The sequence below is a fragment of the Notolepis coatsorum genome (assembly GCF_963971535.1).
Source record: "Notolepis coatsorum genome assembly, chromosome: 8".
NCBI classification, from domain to species: Eukaryota; Metazoa; Chordata; class Actinopteri; order Aulopiformes; family Paralepididae; genus Notolepis; species Notolepis coatsorum.
In genome coordinates this window covers 52,039,488-52,066,252 of record NC_140172.1, presented here as the reverse complement: position 1 = coordinate 52,066,252, position 26,765 = coordinate 52,039,488, and the positions used below count along the sequence as shown (strand labels likewise).

Genomic DNA, 26,765 nt, shown 5'->3' with positions numbered 1-26,765 from the left:
GTGGGATGAGGTACAATTTTAGGTACAATTTACAGTAAGGTGTACGAGTTGTAGTGCAATCCTTCATCCATAATTATAAAGTGTGGGGAGTGGGTGCTACAGTGTGTTTGTTTAAAGTGGGTGTGTGCTATAAAGTGTGTGTAGTGGGTGCTACAGTGTGTTTGTTTAAAGTGAGTGTGTGCGTGTGGATGTGTGTGCTATGTGTGTTTGGTGGTTGTTGTTGTGTAGTGTTCATTCATTGTTCGTTTAGCAGCCTGATGGCCTGGGGATAGAAGCTACTTCTGAGTCTTTCTGTGCTCGCCTTGAGACTCCTGTGTCGCTTGCCTGACGGCAGCAGTTCAAAGAGGCAGTTGTTCGGGTGGCTCGAGTCCTTAATAATTCTCTTAGCCTTCCCCTTGCAACGCTTGTTGTAAATGTTCTGGAGAGTGGGGAGCCCCCCTCCAATTGTGCGTTCGGCTGAACGTGTCACTCTTTGTAGTCTGCTTTGGTCTTTTGCAGTGCTATTCCCAAACCAGGAGGTGATGTTGCCGGTCAAGATGCTCTCTATTGTACATGAGTAGAAGTTCTTAAGGATCTTCTGGCTGACTTGGAACTTCCTTAGGCGCCTGAGGAAGTAGAGGCGTTGTCGTGCCTTCTTCACCACACTGTTAATGTGTATGGTCCATTTCAAGTCCTCGGATATGTGGGCTCCGAGGTACTTGAAGCTGTTGACTCTCTCAACCGGTGCCCCGTCGATGCTGAGGGGGCTGTAGTCCTTGACCCCCGACCTCCTGAAGTCCACAATCATCTCTTTTGTTTTGCTGACGTTCAGGGAGAGGCTGTTTTCCTGGCACCATCCCGCCAGGACCTTGACCTCTTCCAGGTAGGCCCTCTCGTCGTTGGCAGAGATCAGGCCCACCACCACTGTGTCGTCAGCAAATTTGACGATTGTATTGCTACTCCGCTGAGCCACACAGTCGTGTGTGTACAGGGAGTAGAGGAGGGGACTCAGAACACAGCCCTGGGGGGCCCCTATGTTGAGGGTGATGGATGAGGAGGTGCAGTTGCCTGCTCTCACCACCTGGGGTCTGCCAGTCAGGAAGTCCAAGACCCACTGGCAGAGGTCATAGCCCAAGCCCAGGTCCCTGAGCTTGGCTATGAGTATGGAGGGGACTATGGTATTGAATGCCGAGCTGTAGTCGATGAATAGCATTCTCACATAGTTCCCCTGCCTCTTGTCCAGGTGTGATGCTGCTGTGTGCAGCACATGGGATATGGCGTCCTCCGTGGACCTGTTGGGGCGGTATGCAAATTGCAGGGGGTCCATGTTGATGGGGAGGGAGGAGCAGATGTAGCCCTTTACTAGCTTCTCAAAGCACTTCATGGCTATGGAGGTGAGAGCTACAGGGCGGTAGTCGTTGAGGCAAGCAGGCTTGGATTTTTTGGGTACAGGGATAATAGTGGACTTCTTCCTGAGCAGGTGTGCTCAGCGGGGATTGGATGAGGGAAGGGAAAGAGTGCTTGTCTCTAAACGTTAGAGTAGGCTCTGAAAGGGGAAGACTCCGTTAGCCTAAAGAGCCTCCTGGCGTAGCGGCCTCCAGAGGGGATACGATCACATTGGCATTGGCAAGGCTAAGAGAATAATCAGACTCTAGTCACCCAAACAACTGCCTCTTTGAACTGCTGCGGTCAGGCAAGCGATACCGGAGTCTCATGGCAAGCACAGAGAGACTCAGAAGGAGCTTCTATCCCCAGGCCATCAGGATGCTCAATGAACAACGATTGAACAATGAACAATAACAGGCCATCAACACACACACAGCACACACACACACACTCACTTTAAATAAGCAACACACTGTAGCACCCACTTTACCACACTTTAAACTTTTACACTTTACACTTTATATTTATATTATTGGTAAGGGAATTGCACATCTCTCATTCCTTATTCCTTATTGCACCTCACCACCACAAGGTGGCACCACAAGCTAAGCTATACCTCACCATGTTTGTACCAGATGTACATACTGTATAATAGAGGTATACTGAACAATTGTTGTTTACACTTGTTTTTACTTGACTTCTTGACTTTCTATTTTATACTTATTATACTTATTTATACTATCTTGTTATTATCTAGCACACTCTCAGAAACAGAAAGAAACATTTCATGCAAAGTATTCTGTATTTCTGTATGACAAATAATAAAGAAACTTGAAACTTGAAACTTGAATTGGCCCGTGATAGACTCCACTCGGTGGAGTGGCCTCAATGGGGGGGGCTGAGCGCTTGCCCGATAGAGGTAGAAGTTATATAATTTCATGGGAAAGAGACCCCATTCCGCGGCGAAGCGAAAACCCAGATATTCCAAGCCAATAGGGAATCCCTAAGGATTTCTTTTTTGAGCTGCGCTTTGAGAATGTGGCCTTTAGATATGAGGGTTGGGGGGGGGGTGCTTTTGGAATGGTGTTGACAGAGTCACCTATGGAGCGACAATAATTTGGCCATGACGACAAGGTTTTCTCTTTAGCCTTTGGCGTGGTTTATTATTCACATTGCACACATCAGTACACGAGACCTTCTCCTTGTGAGAGGTGACGGAGGAAGAGACAGAGGGGGAGGTAACATCTCCTTTTATACCTCTTACCTGGCGTCAGCTTCAATAGCTACGCCTATAGCGCCCTCTTGTGGAAACAGTTAAGCAGTTACATGCAATCATATATAACACATAACTTCAACAAATAGGATCAATCTGAATAGGAATGCATAATTCGACAAGTGACATGTAGATGGCAAAGCCAGAATATTCAGGATAACTTAGTCATTGATTGATTGATTGATTGAAAAGTTTATTAACAGATTGCAGAATGGGTACAGTACAGTACAGCTCAATACATACAATTGTTAAGGGGATGCAGACCAGAGAAAGACTTTCGTCTTGTTTACATCAGGGTCCCCCATTGACAATATACTTACCTATACCTGTAATTCTAAACATTACAAGTCTGTAGCACTGACACTGTTTGACAAACAATGTTATTTACCCTTAGATGCCAGAGTTTTTTTTTTTTTTTTAACTTTGACCAGTCAGCTGGTTCTTTTTGCGTTTATCGCTTTTTTTCTGGTCAAGTATGACCGACAGAAACAGGTTGAATGGGGGTACAGATGGGGGGAAAGACACTCTGAGAAAGTACGGCTTGTCCGGGAGTCGAACTCGCTACCCCAGATCCGTGACGCGCACGGTTGTCCCCGACGCCGAAATAGCGTTCGAGGTACGCGGTGAGCTACTGGAGCTCCCCTAGATGCCAGAGTTTTACCCTTCCTGCTGACTTGTTGTATAGAACTTGTAAGTCGCTTTGGATAAAAGCATTAGCTAAATTACTAAATGTAAATTAAATGAAGGGGTGCGTGTCATAGTGTGGGCCTCCTCACAAAATGCATGTATAATACTTCAATTTGTGCTATGCATGTCTATTTGTGATTCTGATGCAGCATCCTGTCATACTGCATGTCATAGTGGTGCATAATTGTTTCAGTCGCCTTCATGTCTCTGCAATTAACGTACTTTATTCCACTTTTTACTATCACTGTGAATATCAGGTGGTTGCATCGAATGACAATAGCCTAATAGCCCTAGTGTCATGGTGACGTTATTCAAAGTCGGTTTAAATTGCTTAACAGATAGCACTGAACGCCTAGGTGTAAAATACTCTGCCGGCCACAGTACAAGAACCATGGGGTCATCTGGTAAACGAAATAACAGGTTAAACAGGTTAAACAGCTCAGGATGATTTCAGTTGTGGCTTGGAAATGAAAAGTGCCAACATCACTGGTATGTACCGGTACATACTTCACATGCTTTCGAGCAACACTGTACTTATTGTACTTATTCTATGCCTATTCTTATGTTTGCACTTTCTACGTTGCACTACTTTTATTGTCTTTTATACCTATTCTTATGTCTGCTTTTATTCTGTATGCAAATTGTATGCCTATTGTTACGTTCTGCCTGGTCTTGCCCTTGTTCCCCCTCGCATTCCTGGACTTATCCCCCTACTCATTCAGGGTACTCTTCCTCCACATGCTGGACAATTCCCTTCAATTCCCCTTGGACTACCCTCACCAGTGCATACCATCCTGGTGTACTGGTGGCTCTTTAATGTTTCCATGTTCCTCTGTGTCCTTCCCCTGTTACTGTGTCTCCCAGTGTGGATCTGGCCCTTCATATTCCCCTGTTAGTGTCATGTTCCTATTCCTTGTGTTGATGTTATTCTCGAAGTCAACTTCCTGTCGGTTGTTGCTAGGCAACTGCGGCGTGGGGGAAACATGCACCCCGGGTACATTGTGTACGGTTCATTTAGTGCAGAAACGGATCGGAAAAGCTGCAAATTAAACACAATCAAGGGTAATTTTCTTCAGTGCATCACAATGCCAACAAGCTGCTGTGTTACGCTTTGTACTAGTAATAACATAATCAAAAATCCAAATCGAAAGTTTGATCGATAGCTGGCGGCTATCAAGAGGGCACATGTAGACTCAGACGGGAGAGTCGATCCTGGCCCCCAAGTCAAATCATACGTGATCTGCTCTACCCATTTCATAACAGGTGAGAATAAGGAACAAATATGTATATCGTAAATTAAGTTTTAAGTGAGGCTGTAAACAGCAGAGAAATGTTAGCTGCTAGCTACTTCACCATATATCATTAGTCCATTCTCTTCAAGTAGTCTACATGCCTTTTTTTTCGCCTTAGAATCACCAAAAAGGCTTTCGAAATAGTGAAATACCATGTTGGCCTCAATATTTTCAAAACAAATTATATGAAAAGGTTATGAAATGAACAAGAATGTGATCAAATATGTAATAAAAACGGAGCTCAACGCATACATTTGATCGTATAAATCTGTTTGTTTTCCACCATACCAAGATGGCGGCGGTCTCGTGACATCAGAGAGTCTTCGAGAATGTTCTTGTGTTACTCTTGTCTAGTGTTCAGTATTGTCTTGTATTAGTGTTAATCTAGTCTTGTCAGTCTGTTCCCTCCCAGGTGTGTCTCGTTTCCAATCAACCCTCTTGTGTCAATTAGTCGGTGTATATGTCTAGTCTGCCCTGTCTTCCTTGTCGGTTCATTACTCTGTTTATTCTGTATTCTGTTTCCTGTTTTATTCATGTTAGTGGATGTTCCTGTGCTTTAGCTGTTGTTGCTGTCATCCCTGGTCTCCTCGTGTTTTAGTATAGTGTTTTTTTGTTCCTCTTCCAGCATTGCTGAGGTTTTTGTTCTTGTTTTGGAAAGTACTTTTGTTTGTTGCATTTAGTTTATGTTTAAGTAAAGCTCTCTTTTGAATTACACCCGTCTCGTCCTGCCTGCTTCCTCCTTGTCCTGTCTGCAATTGGGTCCTACTACAACATCAATCCCTAACACCTATGTTCATTGTATGCTATTTGCTGTGAATCGCTTTGAGCTGCAATCCATTTATGAAAGTTGCTATATACAGTTATTATTATTATTATTATTATTATTATTATTATTATTATTATTATTATTATTATTATTATTATTATTATTATTATTATTATTATTATTATTATTATTATTATTATTATTATTATTATTATTATTATTATTATTATTATTATTATTATTATTATTATTATTATTATTATTATTATTATTATTATTATTATTATTATTATTATTATTATTATGTAGCCTACTCACCACAAGAGCACTTTGACAGGCTGAGTTGAGGGTTGACGGTTATTATGTTGCAATATGTTGTTTTGGGAAGGAAACATTTATTTAAAAAAGGTTATGGTGTGTTTTCATAATTGAATAAACAAACTTTCCCATGTGAGGAACACATATGTATACAAATATGTATGTCTAGGGTTATATTTGGCTCCTACTGCCTCATTTCTGTTTTGAATTTAAAACAAACAAAAAAAACATTTGCATTTAACATGATACAGAAATCAAATTTTGTGAGTATTATTATTTGTAGTATTTCAGGCACTTTATTAACCTTTTAGGGGAAAGTCTAATTGCATAGACTTGCACCTCAGAGCGCAAGGTCAGCCATTTGCAGCAGCCCTGGAGCAAGTAGGGGTTCATTGTCTTGCTGTAGTGTAGAACATGTCAACAGGGATAGCCACATTGGCTGTCATAGGAAATAAAACCTGTGACCTCCAAGCTCTGCAACCATCTAACCAACAGGCCACCCTGCCATCACACAAATGAATATTATCAACTATCAAGGTATATTAATGATTTATTTAATCAACACACAATGTTGGCAGATTATCTTCAAAATGGTCTGTACAGTAATGTATATTCACAACAGAAATCCCCCAAAATAAGGTATGATTCGCAAACACATCAGTGATGAGATCAAGTTTATTACACAATAAAGTGAGCCAAATACAACTGTAAGTGCTTTGTCAACCACATGCTATTCAGTAATGTTATAGTTTTAGAAAAGGAGTAGCAGTGAACTACACCTTTTTTGTGTTTCCAAACTTTAAATTTCTCATTAAGAATATTTCATTATGTTACACAAATGTGTCGTCATATGAGAGTGTTTTCTGTCATTAGTATTGGACACTGATTGCCTTGCTTACTTGCGTGAGCTTGTTGCGTGGTTGGCCTGATTGACAGCATTTTGAAAACCCATAGGCACTCATAATTATATCAAATGGGCTCCTTTCAATTTACTTTTAGCAGCACTGTGATTGTTCTCGTCTTGAGTGGTCTAATTTCAAGGCATCAAACTAATAATAGCATGTTGTGCATAGCTATAGCACTTTGGCTCACTTAAAACAGTGGGCATGAGAGAGTCAGTCACTATAATGACAGACAGAAAAGAAAGTTGTTATCTCTCCCCCTGTCATTCAGTAGTCAAATCACAGTACACAAAATGCTGGATTTACAGAGCTCCAGTGTAAACAACATGATATCATAGCATACCTATGGCAACCCATGGCAATGAAACATTGCTCTGGCAGTTGGAAAGCGTTTGACTTTCCAGAGATACAGTACAACACGTGAGGCGCAAGTGTATCACATTGAATGGGAAAGTACAAATGTCATTTCTCGGCAACCCTCAGTATAGGTTTCAACTTGACAACAAAAACAAACAAAGATTCTAGAATGGGCTACTTTTGATTCCCCTGTCAGCTGTTGCTATTAGCAAACACTGCAACAGGAAATAAACGTTGCCACTGAATCCGTCTATACATGTAAAAGTGAGAAGGTCCTTTCAGGAGAACAAGCGTGAAAAACGTCCAGACCCCACGGCGCTCCTGTATTGCAGGTGTAGGTGCAGCAAAGCAGTGTTCAATGAAAAAGACCCATGGCGCCCCTCTACTGCAGGTGTAGGTGCAGCAAAGCAGTGTTCAATGAAAAAGACCCATGGCGCCCCTCTACTGCAGGTGTAGGTGCAGCAAAGCAGTGTTCAATGAAAAAGACCCATGGCGCCCCTCTACTGCATGTGTAGGTGCAGCAAAGCAGTGTTCAATGAGAAAGGAGGGCAACAGCAGACTAATAGCAGGTGCAGTCCAAAACAACAAGGCTGTAAACTGTTGAGGTTGCTTTTCATGTAGCCTGACGCATCAGACCCTTGCAACGTATGCAAGAAAAAGGTGTCCAATCTGATCACAGCCCTATTGCCCCTCTGAGGGCAGAACATACTATCCAATGTTAATTTATTAGCATGATCAGTTTGTTTGTTTATTCAGAACGTCACCCTCTCGCTAACTGGCTGAAAATAAGTCAAAGTAAGCCTGTTTCCATAAGCAAGAACAACAGAAGATTGGATTGGATTTATATTGATTACCAAGCCAGTGTCTTGGCAAGGAATCACATGGATAAATAGTGTTACATCTGTGGGCAAGACAGTGATTAGCAAGATTTGGCAAGCATACCAGCAGTGATTTTCCGAGACGGTTTCAAATCATGCTGCAGTGCTAGATAGATGCCATGGGTATTATTGAATGTTACAGGCCCAAAGGTATGAATTAATTATACTTGTACAAATTGCCAAAGATCTAATAATGGTAGCGATTTAGCTGGTCCCTGGCTGTATATGTAACGGTATGCTACGCAAACTACTATGTGATATGGAGTTAACATAGTATAACATTACAACATGTAGGCAACAGCCGGGGATCAGCAAGTAGCCAATATGTTCCAGGGATTAATCATATCCTAAATGTGTCATGAGTAAAACTTGGCTAATTATATAGCTAACTATGCAAATCATTGTAGTTTTGGATGCAAAGTGGCCATGTTGTAAGTGGAATTGTTGTTGCTATGCCAGATGTGTCCTCACAGTGTAATGTTAGTTCTTGTCCTTCGTGTGTCCACACCTCTGTGTCGGTGGTTGTACCTTGTACCTGTGTCCTCAGCTCCTACTCATGCGTTCAGGATAGCATTCATAGGAGCAAAATAGGTTAACTAAATGAGGCAAACGCTAACATGTTAGGGTTAGCTAAAGTAACGTTAGGCAATAAAGTTGTGCTTCCAAAATCTTGTCGAAGGAGCATGATGGTGGTGATGTTGGGAGATGCAGAGAAAGGCATCGCTACAAGCAGCTGCATGTTGCAAGTGAAAGCAGGATAATGGCAGGCGAGGTGATGACTTTCAGAAATCAAAAGGCATTGCTAGAAGCACCTCCTGCGCACGCTTCCTACTGAACGTCAGTGAGTGGGTGACCACAATTTGCCATGCATAGAAAAACTGAAATGAACACCAGAAATAGCTTTGAGTGAGTGAACGAATAGTGAATGCCGACCTCATCATGTAGGATGACACATCTCCATGCATTTATCTGTGATCTGTGAGCCGATACTGAACTTTCACAAGGCAAACACCAGAAAGGCAAAGATATCTCACAAGGTCCAAAAGATAATAACCTTGAAAGGAGCAAAATAGAATACAGCACATAAAACCGATCCAACAAGCCAGTGAGTATTACAAGTTGCCAAGGTAACAGGTCTACAAGCAACTGTTGATGCTTAATGGAGCTCTTTGCCATGCCGAATCCCATCTCTTTCCCTCCCAAGATTTCATTACTCATCACACAATCCTGTTCAGGTATAAGAAATGCAGTGGGCAGTATTTAACAATACCCTTTGTGCTTCAAGTGCCAACAGGGCAGCAGTGCACAAATCCCCCATGTTTTCTCAAGGATAAAATGTTTTTCTTTTTCTTTTCTTTTTATCTTTATATAACCATAACTTGCCACTTTGAGCTGAACTGAAAATAAATGGCAGACAGCAGTGGATCTTGTCTTTGTTGTTACAATAAAGCAGACAAATTATTGTAATTTATTTATTTTTTTAGTTGTTGTTTTTTCCACTCTGGCTCATGAATAGGTTGTGAATTGTTTTTGTTTTTGTCACGTTTGACAGTCTGCTGTGTAGTCCACCGGACAGGCATATCTTACAGCTGCAAAAGTTGTCATATACAAACCACGTTATCTTCCTTTAATGAAACACTGACCAAACAAACACTTAAAAAAAAACATCTCCCGCAGTCAGGTAAGATGGTTTGTTGAAAAGTCCACTCTATTCCAGTCTAGTGCCCCCCTAGCATTTAAACATGGGTTTGCATGCGTTTCTGCAATGGCTTGGTGAGGTCCGAGTTCTGGGAGGACTGGGAGTAGTGGGAGGAGGAGGAGGCTGAGGCCTTGCTGTCCTTATCAAACTGCATGTAGCCATCCTGCTTGCTGTAGCTGCTGACACTGCTGTCGCACTGCGCGTCGATGAAGGAGCTGGAGTCGCTCAGTGAACCCCGCTGGAACTCCCGCTCGCACAGCTCAATGGAGCTGCTGCCCATGCCCAGCACAAATCGCTGGCTGTAGTCGTACAGACGGTTGGGACCAGCACCCAGTGTGTTGTAGATGTTAGTAAAGGACATGCCAGTGGGAACCCGCTGTTTTCCCATGGTCATGGATCCGGAGGGCGGGCTTCGGACCACGTCTGTAGCCTGGTTGGTGGCCAGGGACATGGTAGGGGTGGAGTGATGCTCCTTGAAGGTGTTGACACTGTAGTAGCCATTGGTTGGGTCCTTCGACGGGCAGAAGAAACAAAGAGGAATCATGTATAATATGCAATAAAGTTTGCTGTTCATAGGTTTTGGATGGAACTGCAGGTAAACATTTTTACAGGATGTTTCAACTAACCTTAACGACAAATAATAGTTTACCAGTACAATAAATTGCCCTGGTTGTACTTTCTGGATGCCCACCTTAATGTGCTGGAACTCCTTCTCCTCCTCCTGGAGCACCTCCAACTGCTTGAGAACGGGCTCCTGCTGGAACTCCCCACGATCAATCTGGATCACACATAAAATGTTCACTGTAATTCTAAAAACATGTCTTGAATGTTGAAGACCTTGTCATGAATCCTGACTGAATCTCGGTCGGTTAAAGAACCCAAGACGCCTATCGCAAAGAGTATAGCAGTGGCGGCCGCCCCCCCTCAGGCCCTGCCCTGGTTATATGAGAACAAGAACAATAATTTTTTAGTTTTTTGTTTTATAGCCCTATAAATAATATAAACATGTTTAAAATGAATAATATTTACTCATTTTAAGTATGTTTGTGTTTCCAATGCACAATATAACGTTACTATATAAAATAAAAAAATACTCGTTTTCAGGAACAGGAAGTGACTCACTTTTTTTTATTTTTTTATTTTTTTGTATTTCTCGGCCCGGGCTAGACGCGATAGCGCTCTGAGTGCGCGTCACTGTTCGATCGCTGTATCCGTCACAGCCAATCAGTGCGTAACGCGTTGTGCGTTGAAATATGACTATTATGTTGGAATCCGGGCGCGATTTGAAGCGGTCTAGTCAAGCGCTTAGAATTTCCGTCTAGAATTTCCATAGCCGCATTTCGCGGAGACGCTCTCTGATTGGCCGACGCGGCGATGCCAGTTTTTTCCTTAGCCACAGTTTGCAACATGTTCGAAGCTGTGTGTTGTGAACTTGTGATTCAGTCTGGAGTCTGAACAGTGGGCAGTGAGTGGAATGGATATACATCGACAACAGTCTGGGGGACAGTCAGTGGACATACACTTTATTAAGCCCTCCGGCTGGACCACGTTTCAATTAAACAAAGTGAGTTAATTCTCTCTCTCTCTCTTAGCCAACTCAGCTAACTTTAGCTGCTGTTAGCCACTCAGCTAATGCTTCTCTCTCTCTCTCTCTCTCTCTCTCTCTCTCTCTCTCTCTCTCTCTCTCTCTCTCTCTCTCTCTCTCTCTCTCTCTCTCTCTCTCTCTCGCTCTCGCTCTCGCTCTCTCTCTCTCTCTCTCGCTCTCTCTCTCTCTCGCTCTCTCTCTCTCTCTCTCTCTCTCTAATTTCACCGCGTGTGGGGCATAACCACTCAGACAATGAATGGTAACTTGTTTAAAATGACGAGATATACAAATGTGTTTATTATTGAATGGATCTGACATCATCTGAGAGATGAGCGAGAGCGAGAGAGCGAGAGAGCGAGAGAGAGAGAGAGCGAGAGAGCGAGAGAGAGAGAGAGAGCTGTGCGTGTTTGTGTTGGGCTATTGGAAACGTGGTTGCATCTTGCATTTGACTGACTGTGATCATATATTGATCGATGGCAATGGTGATAATATTCGGCAATGCGTGCCTTGTACATGTTTGCAAAATGTTTGGTATAGCGCCCCTAGTGGCGAAGCATCCACGAGCCGCTACTGGAGTATAGGGTTCCCCGGTGTTCCTGGCCAAATTCCCAATCAGGTCTCGGACATCAAGGCCACCTAATCATCCCTTCCCCTTAATTGGCTGATATCAATCGCTGTCTCCTGAGCCGTTCAGTCATTGTGTAGTGTGATGTGTGCCGGGTGCCAGTGTATGGCAGCCATTGAGCCTGCATAGCCCAAGGTTGGGTGCTACCAGTGGTGGTGAATGAGGCAATTTCTACCCTACATTGTGGGGAGCACTTTGAGTGTAGAAAAGCGCTATATAAATGTAATGAATTAATTATTATTATGAATTCTGTTTTGACTGCATTTGTGTTTGGTTGTTGGCCGTTTCTATGCAGAGCTAGGCGATTGCCCAGGGCGCCAATGGCTGGAGAGGGCACAAAAAAAAAAAAAAAAAAAAATGATTTTTTTTCTTTTTTTTTTAATTTATTATTATTATTATTATTATTATTATTATTATTATTATTATTATTATTATTATTATTATTATTATTATTATTATTATTATTATTATTATTATTATTATTATTATTATTATTATTATTATTATTATTATTATTATTATTATTATTATTATTATTATTATTATTATTATTATTATTATTATTATTATTATTATTATTATTATTATTATTATTATTATTATTATTATTATTATTATTATTATTATTATTATTATTATTATTATTATTTTCTTAATTTTTTTTCACGTCTCTTATTTTGGAGATCGAGGTCATACTGTGACACTGAAATGAAAAAGTATTTCATCAACTAAAATATCTATCATTTCCAGAATAGTAAACACATACAGGTGTAGAGGCGGCGGTGTGTTTCAGGCTGTGTGATGTACAGGCAGCTCTGTGTAGGAGTGTGTTTCAGGCTGTGTGATGTACAGGCGTAGAGGCGGCTCTGTGTAGGAGTGTGTTTCAGGCTGTGTGACGTACAGGCAGCTTTGTGTAGGAGTGTGTTTCAGGCTGTGTGACGTACAGGCAGCTCTGTGTAGGAGTGTGTTTCCGGCTGTGTGACGTACAGGCGTAGAGGCAGCTCTGTGTAGGAGTGTGTTTCAGGCTGTGTGACGTACAGGCAGCTCTGTGTAGCAGCAGTGTGTTTCAGGCTGTGTGACGTACAGGCATAGAGGCTAGTATCAGATATCAGGCTGGTACAAGGCTAGTATCAGATATCAGGCTGGTATCAGATATGAAGCGTCTAGATCAGCTACAGAAGCACCGGATTTGCTTCTGCTCAAGCCACTGCCAGACACCTCTGTGAGGAGATGAATGTGGAGGCTGTGCTGAAGCAGAAGAGGCTGAGAAAAACAAAACAGCAATTATCATATGAGTCTCCTGATGAGCCCTTCAGTGATGCACTGAAACAAATGGAAGTTTCCTTCTTCAACCAGGTTGAAGAAGGAAGACCTTAAGTTAAGTTGAGAGCAAGTTTGGGGTGCTTATCAACTTCCTAAGCTTTCCACTGAGGAGCAGAAACAGCAGTGTGCAGCACTAAGTAACTCCCTCACCTGCAATGGCCAGTCAGACCTGGATGGAAAATAACTTGCATTGGAAATGCAAAATGTCCCAGATTTTCCCAAGGCCAACATGACCACCCTGGAACTTTTATCCTTTCTACAGGAGTCTCGAGAAGAAACTGAAAGAAATGTACCCAAGTGGGTGTCCCTCAGAATTGCTGCCACCTATCCAGTGACTGTAGCTTCTGCAGAGAGGAGCTTCTCAAAATGTAAGCTCATTAAAACATACTTCAGGTCTACAATGTCACAGGACCGTATTAACACTTTGAGTGCCACAGACGTGTTACCTCGTTATTTCATGCCCCCGTTGAGTGCCACAGACACAAATTGTTGTTTGATTTTTTTATTAGCGATCTGAATTCATATTTCATCAACCGAGTCTCCCGTTGGTACAGCAGACCCTCTAGGAGCTCAGATGGGAAAATACCGCCCCCTATCGTCTATCCCTGTGTAACTGCAGGCCATTCGATTAGACTGGTGGATCTGTGGTGGATCTGTGTGGGGGGAGCCAACTGGCTCCATTATGCTGGCGAGGGATCTGATGATGAGGGAAGTGATCGCGAGTTGGAAAGCAGCGTGGAATATATATTTACAGCAGCCAATAATCAATCAATAAATGCGATCGATATTTGGAATGGCGATCAGGAATTGGAATAATCTTTTTGGAGAACATCTGATCTAAGGTAAGGAGTCTATGTTACCAGTTTTAGGATAATCAGAGCTGTATTCACTGAGATAACAGCGTGTCCCGTATGTGTATATGTGTGTGTGTGTGATCTTGAGGAAATGAGGTAATCGATTTCTCAGCTCGCTTCTATAGCATGCATAAGTACACATATACTATCGATAATCTAGCGTTTATTTGAAAACGATTCATAAATAGGCCGACAAATGACAACGTGTCTAGTGTATTCGAGAATATTCCAATAAATGCTGTTTATGAGGGAATATGTGTCACCTCGCAGCGCTAGTGACCACAACTCGGCCCGCCCCTTTTTCATCTAGGCTTGAAAGAGTTTTCTTTTTCTTTTTTTGTGTGTTTTTTTTATTTATTATTATAAATTGAATGTATAAGCACATGTTTACTATAAAAACGAACAGTTAGAATATCTAAAATAGTAACAATCCTTTGTTTAAAAATAGGCTGTTCACGGACATTATTTCAGTGAAACGGGGGCGTAATTACTATTTGCATGTGAATCAAACCTAAACTGTTTGGGGGAGAGGCAGCCCGCAGAGTTTTGCATTGGGGGAGTGTTAGAGCGACGCACTGGCCTCTGTTTACACTTTCAATGGGATTATCATCACGTTGGAGCAGCTGCACTCTGGATCAGAAAGAGATGAATGCATCGGATCTAATGAACGAGTACATTGAACTTTGTTAATCCAGTTGATTCAGTCTCGGCTCACCGGTGAACACACCGCGCTATTCAACGGAATTAACTATGAGATTGGTCGAGATGCGTCTGCATGGGTAAGTGTCTTTAAGAATGTTTGTTTACAGTAGCATCCAACTCCTTACAATTCCGCATCTTTGATGAAACTACACAGAGTTTTTCTGCCGACCGCAAGTCCAACCATGTCACGTTTATTGGGTTATAACGAGCCCATGCTACATTAACGTTAGCGTTAGCTATAGCTAGCCAGCCAGCCATGTAAGTTAAAGTTGCTAACGTTATATTGGGATATGAGGACTGTGTGTATGTGTAACTAGGAGGGATATGAGGACTGTGTGTATGTGTAACTAGGAGGGATAGGACTGTGTGTATGTGTAATTAGGAGGGATATGAGGACTGTGTGTATGTGTAACTAGGAGGGATATGAGGACTGTGTGTATGTGTAACTAGGAGGGATATGAGGACTGTGTGTATGTGTAACTAGGAGGGATATGAGGACTGTGTGTATGTGTAACTAGAAGGCATATGAGGACTGTGTGTATGTGTAACTAGGAGGGATATGAGGACTGTGTATATGTGTAACTAGGAGGGATATGAGGACTGTGTGTACATGTGTAACTAGGAGGGATATGAGGACTGTGTGTATGTGTAACTAGGAGGGATATGAGGACTGTGTATGTGTAACTAGGAGGGATATGAGGACTGTGTGTATGTGTAACTAGGAGGGATATGAGGACTGTGTGTATGTGTAACTAAAAGGGATATGATGACTGTGTGTATGTGTAACTAGGAGGGATATGAGGACTGTGTGTATGTGTAACTAGGAGGGATATGAGGACTGTGTGTATGTGTAACTAGGAGGGATATGAGGACTGTGTGTAGGTGTAACTAGGAGGGATATGAGGACTGTGTGTAGGTGTAACTAGGAGGGATATGAGGACTGTGTGTATGTGTAACTAGGAGGGATATGAGGACTGTGTGTATGTGTAACTAGAAGGGATATGAGGACTGTGTGTACATGTGTATCTGAGGAGGATTTGCTTTTGTTTGCCTTCAAACATGGTATCCATCACTTCAATCATACATTATTTTATTATTTATGCATCAGAGAATGGCCCATGCCACTGAGTGAGGACTTTGTTGCTTTTTCTCGTTGTGACATAGATTTAACAATAATTCTGCTTGCAGCTTGATGTGTGTAGGTGTAACTACCCCCCACCCCACCTCATACAATGTACAGTTTCTTCATCAAATACTCTCTTCTTCTTTTGTAGCTCTTTTTGTATCACAAACAGTACTGTATTTGTAAATCACACACACACACACACACAGACACACACACACACACAAACACACATACATGAGAGTGATCTCTGTGAGGGTGTTTGAGGGACTTCTGAATGATTAATGATAGCATATCAGGTAAGTGTGTGTGTAAGCAACATAGCGTGACAAGCCCCATCCACACACACACACACACACACGCACACACGCACGCACGCACGCACGCACGCACGCACGCACGCACGCACGCACGCACGCACGCACACACACACACACACACACACACACACACACACACACACACACACACACACACACACACACACACACAATGTACAGTTTCTTCATCAAGTACTCTCTCCTTATTTTTTAACTCTTTTTGTATCACAAACAGTACTGTATTTGTAAATCTGGTATGCCATAAATGTATAGATGTAGCAGTACTGTCTACCTGTATGTCATGTATGTCAATGTTATGATGAATTGAAAATGGGGGACCCTGATGTAAACAAGACGAAAGTCTTTCTCTGGTCTGCATCCCCTTAACAATTGTGTGTATTGAGCTGTACTGTACTGTACCCATTCTGCAATCTGTTAATAACATTTTCAATCAACCCCCTCAAGACCCAACACACACACAGAGATACAGATACAGTGCTGAGATTATTAACTTGTTGTTATTACACACACACCACACACACACACACACACACACACACACACACACACACACACACACATGGACCCTGCATCGATACACTCTGTAGAAATTGACTTTTATTTTATCTTCCTAAAATTGTTTATTTTTTATTGTGATGTTACCTACTAAGATAAGATGATCCTTTATTAATCCCCTTGGGGAAATTCTGGTGTCAAAGCAGCATGGGGGGGGGGGGGTACATAGCTTCACAGTCCTATACAGTCCAGATAGGGGGTCCTGGGGAGACAGGGGTCCTGAGGAGAGAGAACTATCATGGCAGCACTTAATTATGTTAATGCTATGCAGGAGATGGGCGTTGCTGGAGGGGTTTTTGTTGACGCCCCAGCTCACTCTGTCTGAAGTGTGAAAAGTGGCCTTCCTTTGAGAGGCTTTTTCACCACCTTAACACTATCAGTGCCGGCCGTGTTTTCCTTTTTACCCCCTTGAATGCCATCATCCACTTCAATGTTAGCGTTAAAAACGCATAATCTATATTTTAAATTATGTGTCTAATCTGCCCGTCGCTTATCAATGACTTGTTTGCAGTCAACATTGTCGAAACGGATCGTTTTTTAATCGGTTCATATCCTTTTTATAGAATTTCGAAAAGCTATCGTTTTCTCGAAATTTTCTCACAGCGCTTTGTGCCAGATCTCTACATTTTAATTTTTCAGATTATTCCAGATTGCTAAAGTACAGAATCTAAGCTTTCAAATGATGTGTCATATGTTGAAATCTGACATTTTTTTTAACACGATGTGCTCAATTATAACTTGCAAACCTGGTTGTGTTCTAGAATACTTAAACATGAATTGTGCAGTTTTGAATTTAACCAAATCTTTAAATTTCAGAGTTTGACTTTTAACAAATAAACAATTGGTATGATCTCTATAACCAGCATGATGTACAATCCTTATAGCTCTTTTTTGCAGTGTGCATATCTTTTGTAGGTTGGTTTTATATGTATTTCCCCAAACTTCACCACAATATGACAGGAGGTAGGGTACAATGAGTGTGCAATACAGAGTGTACAGTGTTTTCTGATTTAAGATGTATTTCGTTTTACCCATAATTCCCAAGCTTTTCGGAATTTTTTAGCATAGATATTTTATGTGTGGTTTCCAGCAGCAATTTGGGTCCCAACACTGACCCCTGTGGGACACCACAGGTAATATTTAAGCACCTTGACTTGTTCTGGCCTATTTGAACAAATTGCTGTCTATTACTAATATAGCTTTTAAGCCATTCAAATGCGACCCCTCTGACACCATACCTGTCCATCTTTTTAAGTAGAATCTCATGATCTATTCATTGTATCAAATCTTTTTTAAGGTCAATGAATATACGAAGTGCGTATTTCTTTCTCTCTATACATGTGGTTATTTGCTCTACTAGCTCCATTAATGCCATGGAAGTAGATCTAGCTGTTCTGAAACCATACTGACTATCCATTAATAGTTGACGTTTTTCAATGAATTTGGCCAGTCTTTCATCATATAGTTTCTCAAGTATTTTTGAGAACTGTGATAATAATGATACCGGTCTGTAGTTGGTGAAGAGGTGTTTATCTCCAGCTTTGGGATAACCGTTTTGAATGGAAGATTAAATATGTGAGTTAATTAATAGTTAATGGATAGTTAATGGTTAGTTAATGGATCCACAATTCCCTCAATTATATTCTTTACCAGGGTCATATCAATGTTGTCTCCATCTGTTGAAGTTTTGTTCATGCATTTGTTTACCATATCAGTAATTTCTTTTTTTCTTATAGTTTCCAAAGATATTGAGTCAAGGATTCTCTCTCCACAGTCCTCCTCAATTCCTGATCGATTCAAATTGACTGCACTTAACATGAAAATACTTGTCGGGTTAAATTTGGAAGGCAAATGCATAACGATAGGTTATATAACTATAACCAAGTTCTGTTAGTATTGGTGACGCTCGGCGTCACTCTCTGCACTGTACCTCGCACGCGCACTGAATAAAGACCACAATGTACCTTTATATCCCAATATTCGTCTGACCACACCCCTATCAGCTTACCTACATAAGCAGGGGTGGGGCCACATACTCGCCTCCTTCCCAAGCTTTCACCACAAGGTGAGATCAAGGGCTGCAGTGGCGTCGGACGCCGAACGTCACCAATACTAACAGAACTTGGTTATAGTTATAACCTATCGTTCTGTATCGTATGGCTCTCGCTCGGCGTCACTCTCTGCACAAGGGAGGCCGAGCGAGAGCCATCGGCCGACAAATACACCCCGCTGAGGCCCCCCACAACCATCAGATCAGGGAGGACCGAGCCCCCCGACCCCCCCTAATGGAGGGCACCCCCTCTATTGGAGGTTCCCGGGCGGGCGACGGACCCGGCCGTGCGAAGAGGCACTCAAGCAACTCAACGCACAGGGTGAGCAGACCGTAGCCTGACCCCACGACTACACACACGCACAACCCGCATGCCACTCGGGAACGAACGGAGGGAACAACCTCGTTACTTCCCCCAGAATCACGGGGTCAAGAGCAAACCCAACCCCGTGGCAAGGCCGTAGCAGCGGAGCGCGAAGGAAGACCCAGACCCACTGAAGGGGGGTCACTTAGTGACACCGCCCCCCACATCGCCAGCGTATTCGGATAAGGCCCCTCCAAGAGCGGGCCCTTTCCCCCCAATAGCACACCGCCTGGCACACTGACCCTGCAGAACAGGCAGTCAGCATGGCCGTAAGCACACAAAAAAGGTTAACCAACGGAAGCAGGCAGCGCACCGGGGAAAACCAGGCAACAGGCTGTAACCTGAGCCTGGAGCACTGCGGACGAGACAGGCGCCAAAGGAGTTAGCTGAGAACAGCCCCCCCGGCGGAAGGGGCGTATGCTGGCGTTGTTGCATGACCAAGCCTCCATTTAAAAAAAACCCACCCAGAGGGGTTGAGGCAGAGAAGGCTGACATGATTGGCAGACGTCATGAACGTGCAGGGGCACCCTCAACCAGGTAACCCGGGAGTTGACACTGCTCCAACACACCAGGGAATCAACCACCTTGTCGTTACCCAATGCGGTAGTTGTTCCTATAACCCCTCAAGAAAAAACTCCAAAACACACCTGCGGGTACACACTGGTTTCAGTTTTCAAAAAAGGGTTATCCCAGGCCTACGGGTCGACGAAACATTACTTCGGACCGGGCCCGGCGATACGGGAAGCACAGGGTCACCAGAGGAGGTCAAAGACCAACCCAACAGGCCCCTCTTCGCCATGCGTGAGAGAGGAGCGAAAAGAATGGAGAACCAGCCCCAAGCACACCGTACTTGGTATTCCCAGGCGGTCTCCCAACCAAGTACTAACCAGGACCAACCTGCGTAGTGGCCGAGATCTGACGAGATCGAGCGTGCACAGGTTGGCATGACCGTAAGCCATTACGACAGTGCAGAGTACAAAATGTACCCAACCAGGGTCTCCATAGCGCTTAACCCTGTGACTCCCGGACCGACCTGGCATTTTTCCCCCTGAAAAAAGCCCAAGTCCCTCAGGGTACCAGAACAGCAGATCTGCATCCCCCGCGGACAACGGGTTTAACTGATCCGGACCAGCGTGACCAGAACCAGTCCCGTGCCCTAACCACGCTGGCATGCCTACTCCAGGAGAAGGGGCAGATATGCGTGTTGATCTTAAACATGAAAAGAAGGCGCCACCCAGACGTTCGGTGCGAACCGCGCCCGGTGGCCCACCGCCAGGGCGTGAGACCCCTCTACATATGTTCAGATCCATTCCATCATCATCCCCCAGATATGAACGAGAATCCGTCGACAACCAACACAGGTCGTCGGAAGAGGAAAAACCTCCATCCCAGTTGCTTTATAAAAATGCTGTTTTAACCTCAAGCAACCAAGGCGTGCCAGTCATTCGCCTGATCTTCAACAGAACACCCCAAGCTAGCACTATGCGTGCGTCGGGACACAACCACATCAATGAACAGGCTATTTAGACCTGTCATTGAATCCCCAAGGCGCCCAGGGGAACGACAAGAGGGGTGTGATGCTTCCTAACTCCAACTCTTTTTAATAGAAAAAAAGGAAGCACCAACAGCATGTATCCCAGTCTACACAGCCGGGGGTAAAAATTGTTTACATTTTTACATCCCACGACCCTCCCATAGGGAGGAGACGGAAATCCCCAGAGAGACTTCCCACGCGAGCTGTACAGATTGAAAAGAATATATTGCAACCTTGAGCCATGTAAAATTTTGGTTTTAGGGCTCTCCGGGGAGGAGGCACTGAACCCATACACACTCAATAATCGAATTGAATCGAATACACACACAATAGAGCAGGACTCCTTTTTGAAGTTCTACTTGACAATCTGAGGAGGAGGCTCTGCACTCTGAGGAGGCTCCCTCACATGGAAGAAGAGTCCTAACTCACAGAAGGCCCGAATAGGAGCTTCGTGAGGAGGAGCCCTGACCACTCCCCGAAACAGATCCATCATATGGACCCGAACAGCTCACGGAAGTCCTACCAACAGAGACGCGCACAGTGACGTACTCTATGGCGGGGGAATTTCTGCGGTGCACACACCCAATATTCCAGGGCGTGGGACCAGGAAACTCCCCCCCCCCCCCCCCCCCCTCTTACCCTGTAACGTGCCGAACAGCAACGTGACAGGAACCTTGAAGGACAGGAGGTTTTAACCCCTGCCCATCAAAGAAGGGGAGAAAAGGATTACCAGTTCACCCCTTTACGACCCCACACCCATGATACGATGTAATGACAAAAAAGAGTATGACACAGTCATAGTCAGCTCCATGAAGCGTCTAACAGCTTCACACAGCGCATGTGCTAACCTGCTATCTGATTTTTACTAAGGAAAAAACACAGAATAGAGAGGGCCCCCTTAAGAGCCCCGGTACCAGACAAACACATGTGCTTCTGTGGCCAACCCAACCCAGTTGTAGGTTCCACGACACACACAACCCATTATCACCTACAAAAAATGGCAAAAACACTCTACAGAGGAACGCCGTTTTTCATAATGAGAGAATACATCATTCTCGATTAGTATCGGCCACAGGCCTTGCTAAGCACACACGAAAAGTGACCAAACAATCTTTTCTTTTAGGAAAATACAGTTCCTCAAGCAGTTCTAGCACAACCCCAGCAATCAAGCTAAGGGTTACATCGTATCCCACCACACAGTGACACAATATATTGTAACAACATGTCTGAGAGGAGGGTGAAGAAGTCCCCAGGGAACCGGGGGGAGAACACCCCTCCTACTTTACCCTTAATACGGCCAGTTAAACAGGTAAACCTGTTAATATGTGAACACACTGTTCATTGTCATTACAGGCTGAGAAAAAAATTCATCCTTTACTCATATGTCACCAAGCATAGCTTTATAGGTTAGTTTAACCCCCTTAGTTGTGAGTACACGGTACATGAACACACATGATGTTTTCTCAACACAACAAACCAGATCATTTTCACATCTGTAACAAACAACCCGATTTGCATGGAGACCAGTGACAAGACAATTCACACATAACTCGCGTCATATCCTAAATGTAGTGCAGCAACACTCGTTTTGGAAAACATCGTTATTTACAAAACATTTAGAAGGGAAAGAAAGAAGAAGTGTTCAAGGTCTGGTCAAGACCCTTCCTACCGTGAGCGCAGATCAAGCGAAACTGCAGTCTCTAACAAGGCACCGGTAGTAACACAGCATTCCTGTGTTGTCGACATGGGCAGCGTCGCCGCTCCATCCCGCCGCTACGGTTCCCCTTGTTGATGCAGTCCTCGCCGGCCGGCCTCAGGGTAGGTTCGACTAACGTCCTCTGTCAAAGATGACGTTGTAGTCAGAGTGTTTAAAGCATGTTATAGTCTCAGAACGTTCAACAGTGTAGCATTAAGCTAACGGCCGCTCTCGGCCGATAGCAGCAAGCTAACGTTACCTAGCCTAGTGACACAACAGGCTAGCGCCTGCAGCTAACAGCTGACTGGCTAACAGGTAGGCCACAACTAGCACGCAAGCTAAGCAGCTATCACCTGAACATGTACACAACGATATAACAAGCCACACTCAGACAGGCCGCCGTTCTGAAACCCTCCTCACCTTTTAAGAGAGAAGAGAAACGAGATGTTAACACAGTTTTACAACGGTGATTTTACCATACATCCGGCGGAGCCAGCACAAGTCCCATCTGGGCTGTAGCCGACTTGAACATGGATTTTCCGATAACGATCATCCATGCCCACATTTCCTCGTTTAGGGTATACTCTCATTTGCATATGAAAGACGGGGCCTATACGGTGACAGAGAAGTACCCACGCGTCCAGAGATCCTGGGATCACCAGTTCTACTGGTCGTGGCCCACTAGTTGCTATAATGGGCTTCAAACCAAGATCCTCCGCCGTCGCCTAAAAAGGCTGAACAAAGGACCCTAATCTGGGGCCGGTTTTCGTAAACATTGTCAGCTAGCCCCCATAGCACTAACAGACAAGTGGTGCTCGCAAGCAAACATTACTCACCAAACCTGGAACCCACCGCTTCTCACAACAGCGGTGCGTCCTACAGTCCAGCTGTGTCGCTGGAGGGTTTCACCCCATCCAGCCGCAGCAATGAGGACTGCAGTCGGGAGGCATGTAGCGGCGTGAACTCCCAATACGAAAAAACCGGCGGAGGTGTAGAATGATCATCATCTTCCAGACACTCCAGTACGAAGACAATATCGCCGTATTTTCTCGAATATAGTGAGAGAGAAAATAAAGATATGATGTCAACGTATCTCTTGTTTTCCAACTTTCTCCTACTAACAACCTCGTCAAGTGGGGATCTACCGAAGGCACTTCCTTGTGGTGAAAGCGAAGAAGGAGGCGAGTATGTGGCCCCACCCCTGCTTATGTAGGTAAGCTGATAGGGGTGTGGTCAGACGAATATTGGGATATAAAGGTACATTGTGGTCTTTATTCAGTGCGCGTGCACGTGCGAGGTACAGTGCAGAGAGTGACGCCGAGCGAGAGCCATACGATACAGAACTGATCTATAATAAATGCACCTGACACAAAATGCACACATTATTTTGTTAATGTTAATTATATTGTTTATAGTTTTATCATTTAATGTACAGTTCAGTTTGTTTTATTTTATCATTTGCCTTAATTCTATTACTGATTATCTTGTTATATATAATAATTGCAATTTAAAATGTGTTATTTAATTCGATACATTCAGTTCTAATAAAAAAAAAAATCTTAAAGATATTAGTGGTGGTGATGGTGTGTTTATGTTTAGTAGTAACATTGTAACAGTTACAATGGAGTAAAGGATCTGAAACACTTATTTGTTTTGTTGTGGACAGCTGAACAACAGTAGGAGTAGGAAGACGCGCACCGTTAGCCTAGCTTAGCGTCAGTCACTGGAAGTAGGTTCCTCCATTAGCCTAGTTCCCCAGGTGGGGAGGGGAAACTGTACATTGGAGGTGGTTGGGTGGGTGGGGTGGGGGGTTGGGTCATCTTGTGTACTTTGTGTACTAAGACGGAGAGCAAGGGTGTGGAATAATTTATGGACGTGGAGTACAAGCTCTGTCCCTTGCGCTGCATTCCTTCACTCTTAAGATTTAGGCAATAGGTAATTCTGCCTTAATACAGCGCAGAGCGCATCTAACAACTGTCGAGCAGCCAAGAAATATAATGTTACAGTGTAATGTTAGAAGATGGCCCAAAAAGATAGCCATAAAGATGCAAACAGATGGAAAAAAGCTTGCCGTGGTCCGCAAAGTGGCTGCTTCCAGGAGAATGAGAATTATTTTCTTTATAAAAACAAGATTTGGTATAATTTTTGGAAAAGTATTTGAAAATATAAAAGTATATGAAAACTATATTAGGACCAATATGGTAATTCAAATTAATTCCATATCGCCTTGAATTAGTTTGAACTTGATTTGTGGAAGATGTGTCAGCCCGACTCACCATCATCTGTTTGATGGCAGGGTGCTCCTCAGCCTCCCGCGCTGCATTGGGATCCTTATGAAGAATCTCCACCCGGATGTCATTTTTTGTCGAGACCACTCCTTTGGGATCTGGAAGAGAGAGAGACAGTGTTGCCACTTATTGGTAATGGCTGACAGACTCATTGGCACCACATCACACCATATTCCCTTACTAACACACATGGCAGCTTCAAAAGCTGTAGCCAACCCCCCCCCCCCCACCTCACATCTCTCTGCTGCTACAATGATGGAACTGTGAAAGATATGCACAAAACGCCTTCCAATTCACTTTGGTGTAACATCAGTGTTTTCCATTTGCCATGAGCTCGATTATACTACTTCCCCATACTCACATTAAAGGAACACACCAACATTTTGGGAAATGCTCTTACCATCTTCTCCAGAGTCAGCCAAGAAGATAGATTTCCTCTCTGTGCGTTCAGTAGAACGCTATCCGGCTGCAAGCTTCCATGAATGGAAGCAGATACGGACTCTGAAAGAGGTGTTTTTGGCGAACAGCTAGGCTAGCTGGTCTGTATTTGTCTTCCATTAATTTGTGCTAAGCTAAGCTAGCTTGCAGCAGGATAGCTTTCTACTAGTGATGTGTCGGTCACGAACGAAACGGCTCTTAGAGCCGGCTCTTTGAAGTGAACGACGGGAGCCGGCTCCTGATTGTGTGTTTTTTTGTTTGTTTTTAAGTCGCAATATGTGTGGTGACGTCTGTGTGTCCACGCTGAGCAGAAGGGGGATGGGAGGGGTTACAGACACACACACAGCAAGGTGAGCACATGAACAGGAGGTGGGAGGGAGACGAGAGAGAGAGAACACAGAGAGAGAGAGAAAGATGCACTAGCGCAACAGACAGAGACAACACGCTGGAAAGGTGAGGAAATGAGTGACAGCAGGAAAAGCAGTACAATTAGCAATTGGAAAATAAAAGACAAGCAAGGGAACTGCAATCAAGGTGCCAGTGTGTCTACTGCAACTGTTGCTGCTGCTGCAATTAGTTCTACAGCATCATCCAGTACAGTGTACACCACCACAACCACCTAGACCTACTACCCAGAGCTCTACAGCACCATCCAGTACAGTGTAGACCACCACAACCACCTAGACCTACAACCCAGAGCTCTGCAGCATCATCCAGTACAGTGTAGACCACCACAACCACCTAGACCTACAGCCCAGAGCTTTGAGCCAGTTTTTGCAAAAGGCTATGACACAATTTTTTGTAGCACTCTGCTTCATGTTGAGTATGTAAATAAAGCTATATAAATTATAAACATTTGAGGAGCCAAAATAACCGGCTCTCAAAAAAGAGCCGGAATTCCCATCACTACTTTCTACTGAATGAACTGAGAGGAAATTGGCATCTATCTTCTTGTCTGACTCTGGAGAAGACGGTAAGCACATGTCCTGTCTTTTAGACAATGTCAACATTTGTATTTCTTTGTACAGCTAGATTTATATTTATTTAATTTATAAAATTCTGTTAATCTTTACAGGTAGTTTTAGATGATCTCCAGTTAACGCATCACCACTAGACTTGATTGGCACTCCCTCCTAGACTGCAGTTTAAATCCTTCCAATCACTTAGGTGATTTAGGTCCTGTCTGTGTGCTGAATTCTTGCTGAAAATCAAGCAAAGTTCCACTACCGCATGGAAGTACAGCGAGAGCCTTACTTTCTGTTTTCATATCTCTCTGTCGAGAGAGGGACACAGGCAGGGATGACATGACCAGATGGACATCCTCTGTAAAAAATAAAAATAAAAACAGTATACAGTAGTTAACATCCCCATAACATTTCTGCCATCTTCCCCACTCCTTTGTGATCGCTGGGGTTATTCATAAAAGGATATCGCTACAGTATCTACTGCATTTATACAATTGATCTATCAGAAACACTGCCCTCTTTTCCTGATCCCCCAATCACAACTGTCACAAACTTAGTCAGAGGGAAGCAACAGTTGTGATTGGAGGATCAGGAAGAGAGGGCGGGGTTTCACATAGGTCTCATAGCAAACTGTTTAAGTGGATAGTTGGGAAGTTTAAATTATGGGAAATGTGCTTACCATCTTCTCCGGAGTCAGACAAGAAGATTGTCACACGCTGTCACTGCCTGGCTTCTCTCTCTCTCTCTCTCTCTCGCTCTCTCTCTCTCTCTCTCGCTCTCTCTCT

General features: G+C 43.6%; 1 protein-coding gene across 1 annotated transcript in view; it reads right to left on the bottom strand.

Annotated features, from left to right (window-relative positions):
- Nucleotides 1–9,574: 9,574 nt before the first annotated feature.
- Nucleotides 9,575–26,765, bottom strand: part of LOC311232985 (kin of IRRE-like protein 3) — a gene marked incomplete at its 3' end in the record, with an annotated part of 534,465 nt that continues 517,274 nt past the window's right edge. The window contains exons 13-15 of the mRNA XM_084319831.1: nt 24,566–24,675; nt 10,229–10,315; nt 9,575–10,048 (exon numbers count right to left, since the gene is read on the bottom strand). Of these exons, the coding sequence (XP_084175957.1) occupies nt 9,575–10,048; nt 10,229–10,315; nt 24,566–24,675 (671 nt within the window). The remainder of the gene's footprint in view (nt 10,049–10,228; nt 10,316–24,565; nt 24,676–26,765) is intronic.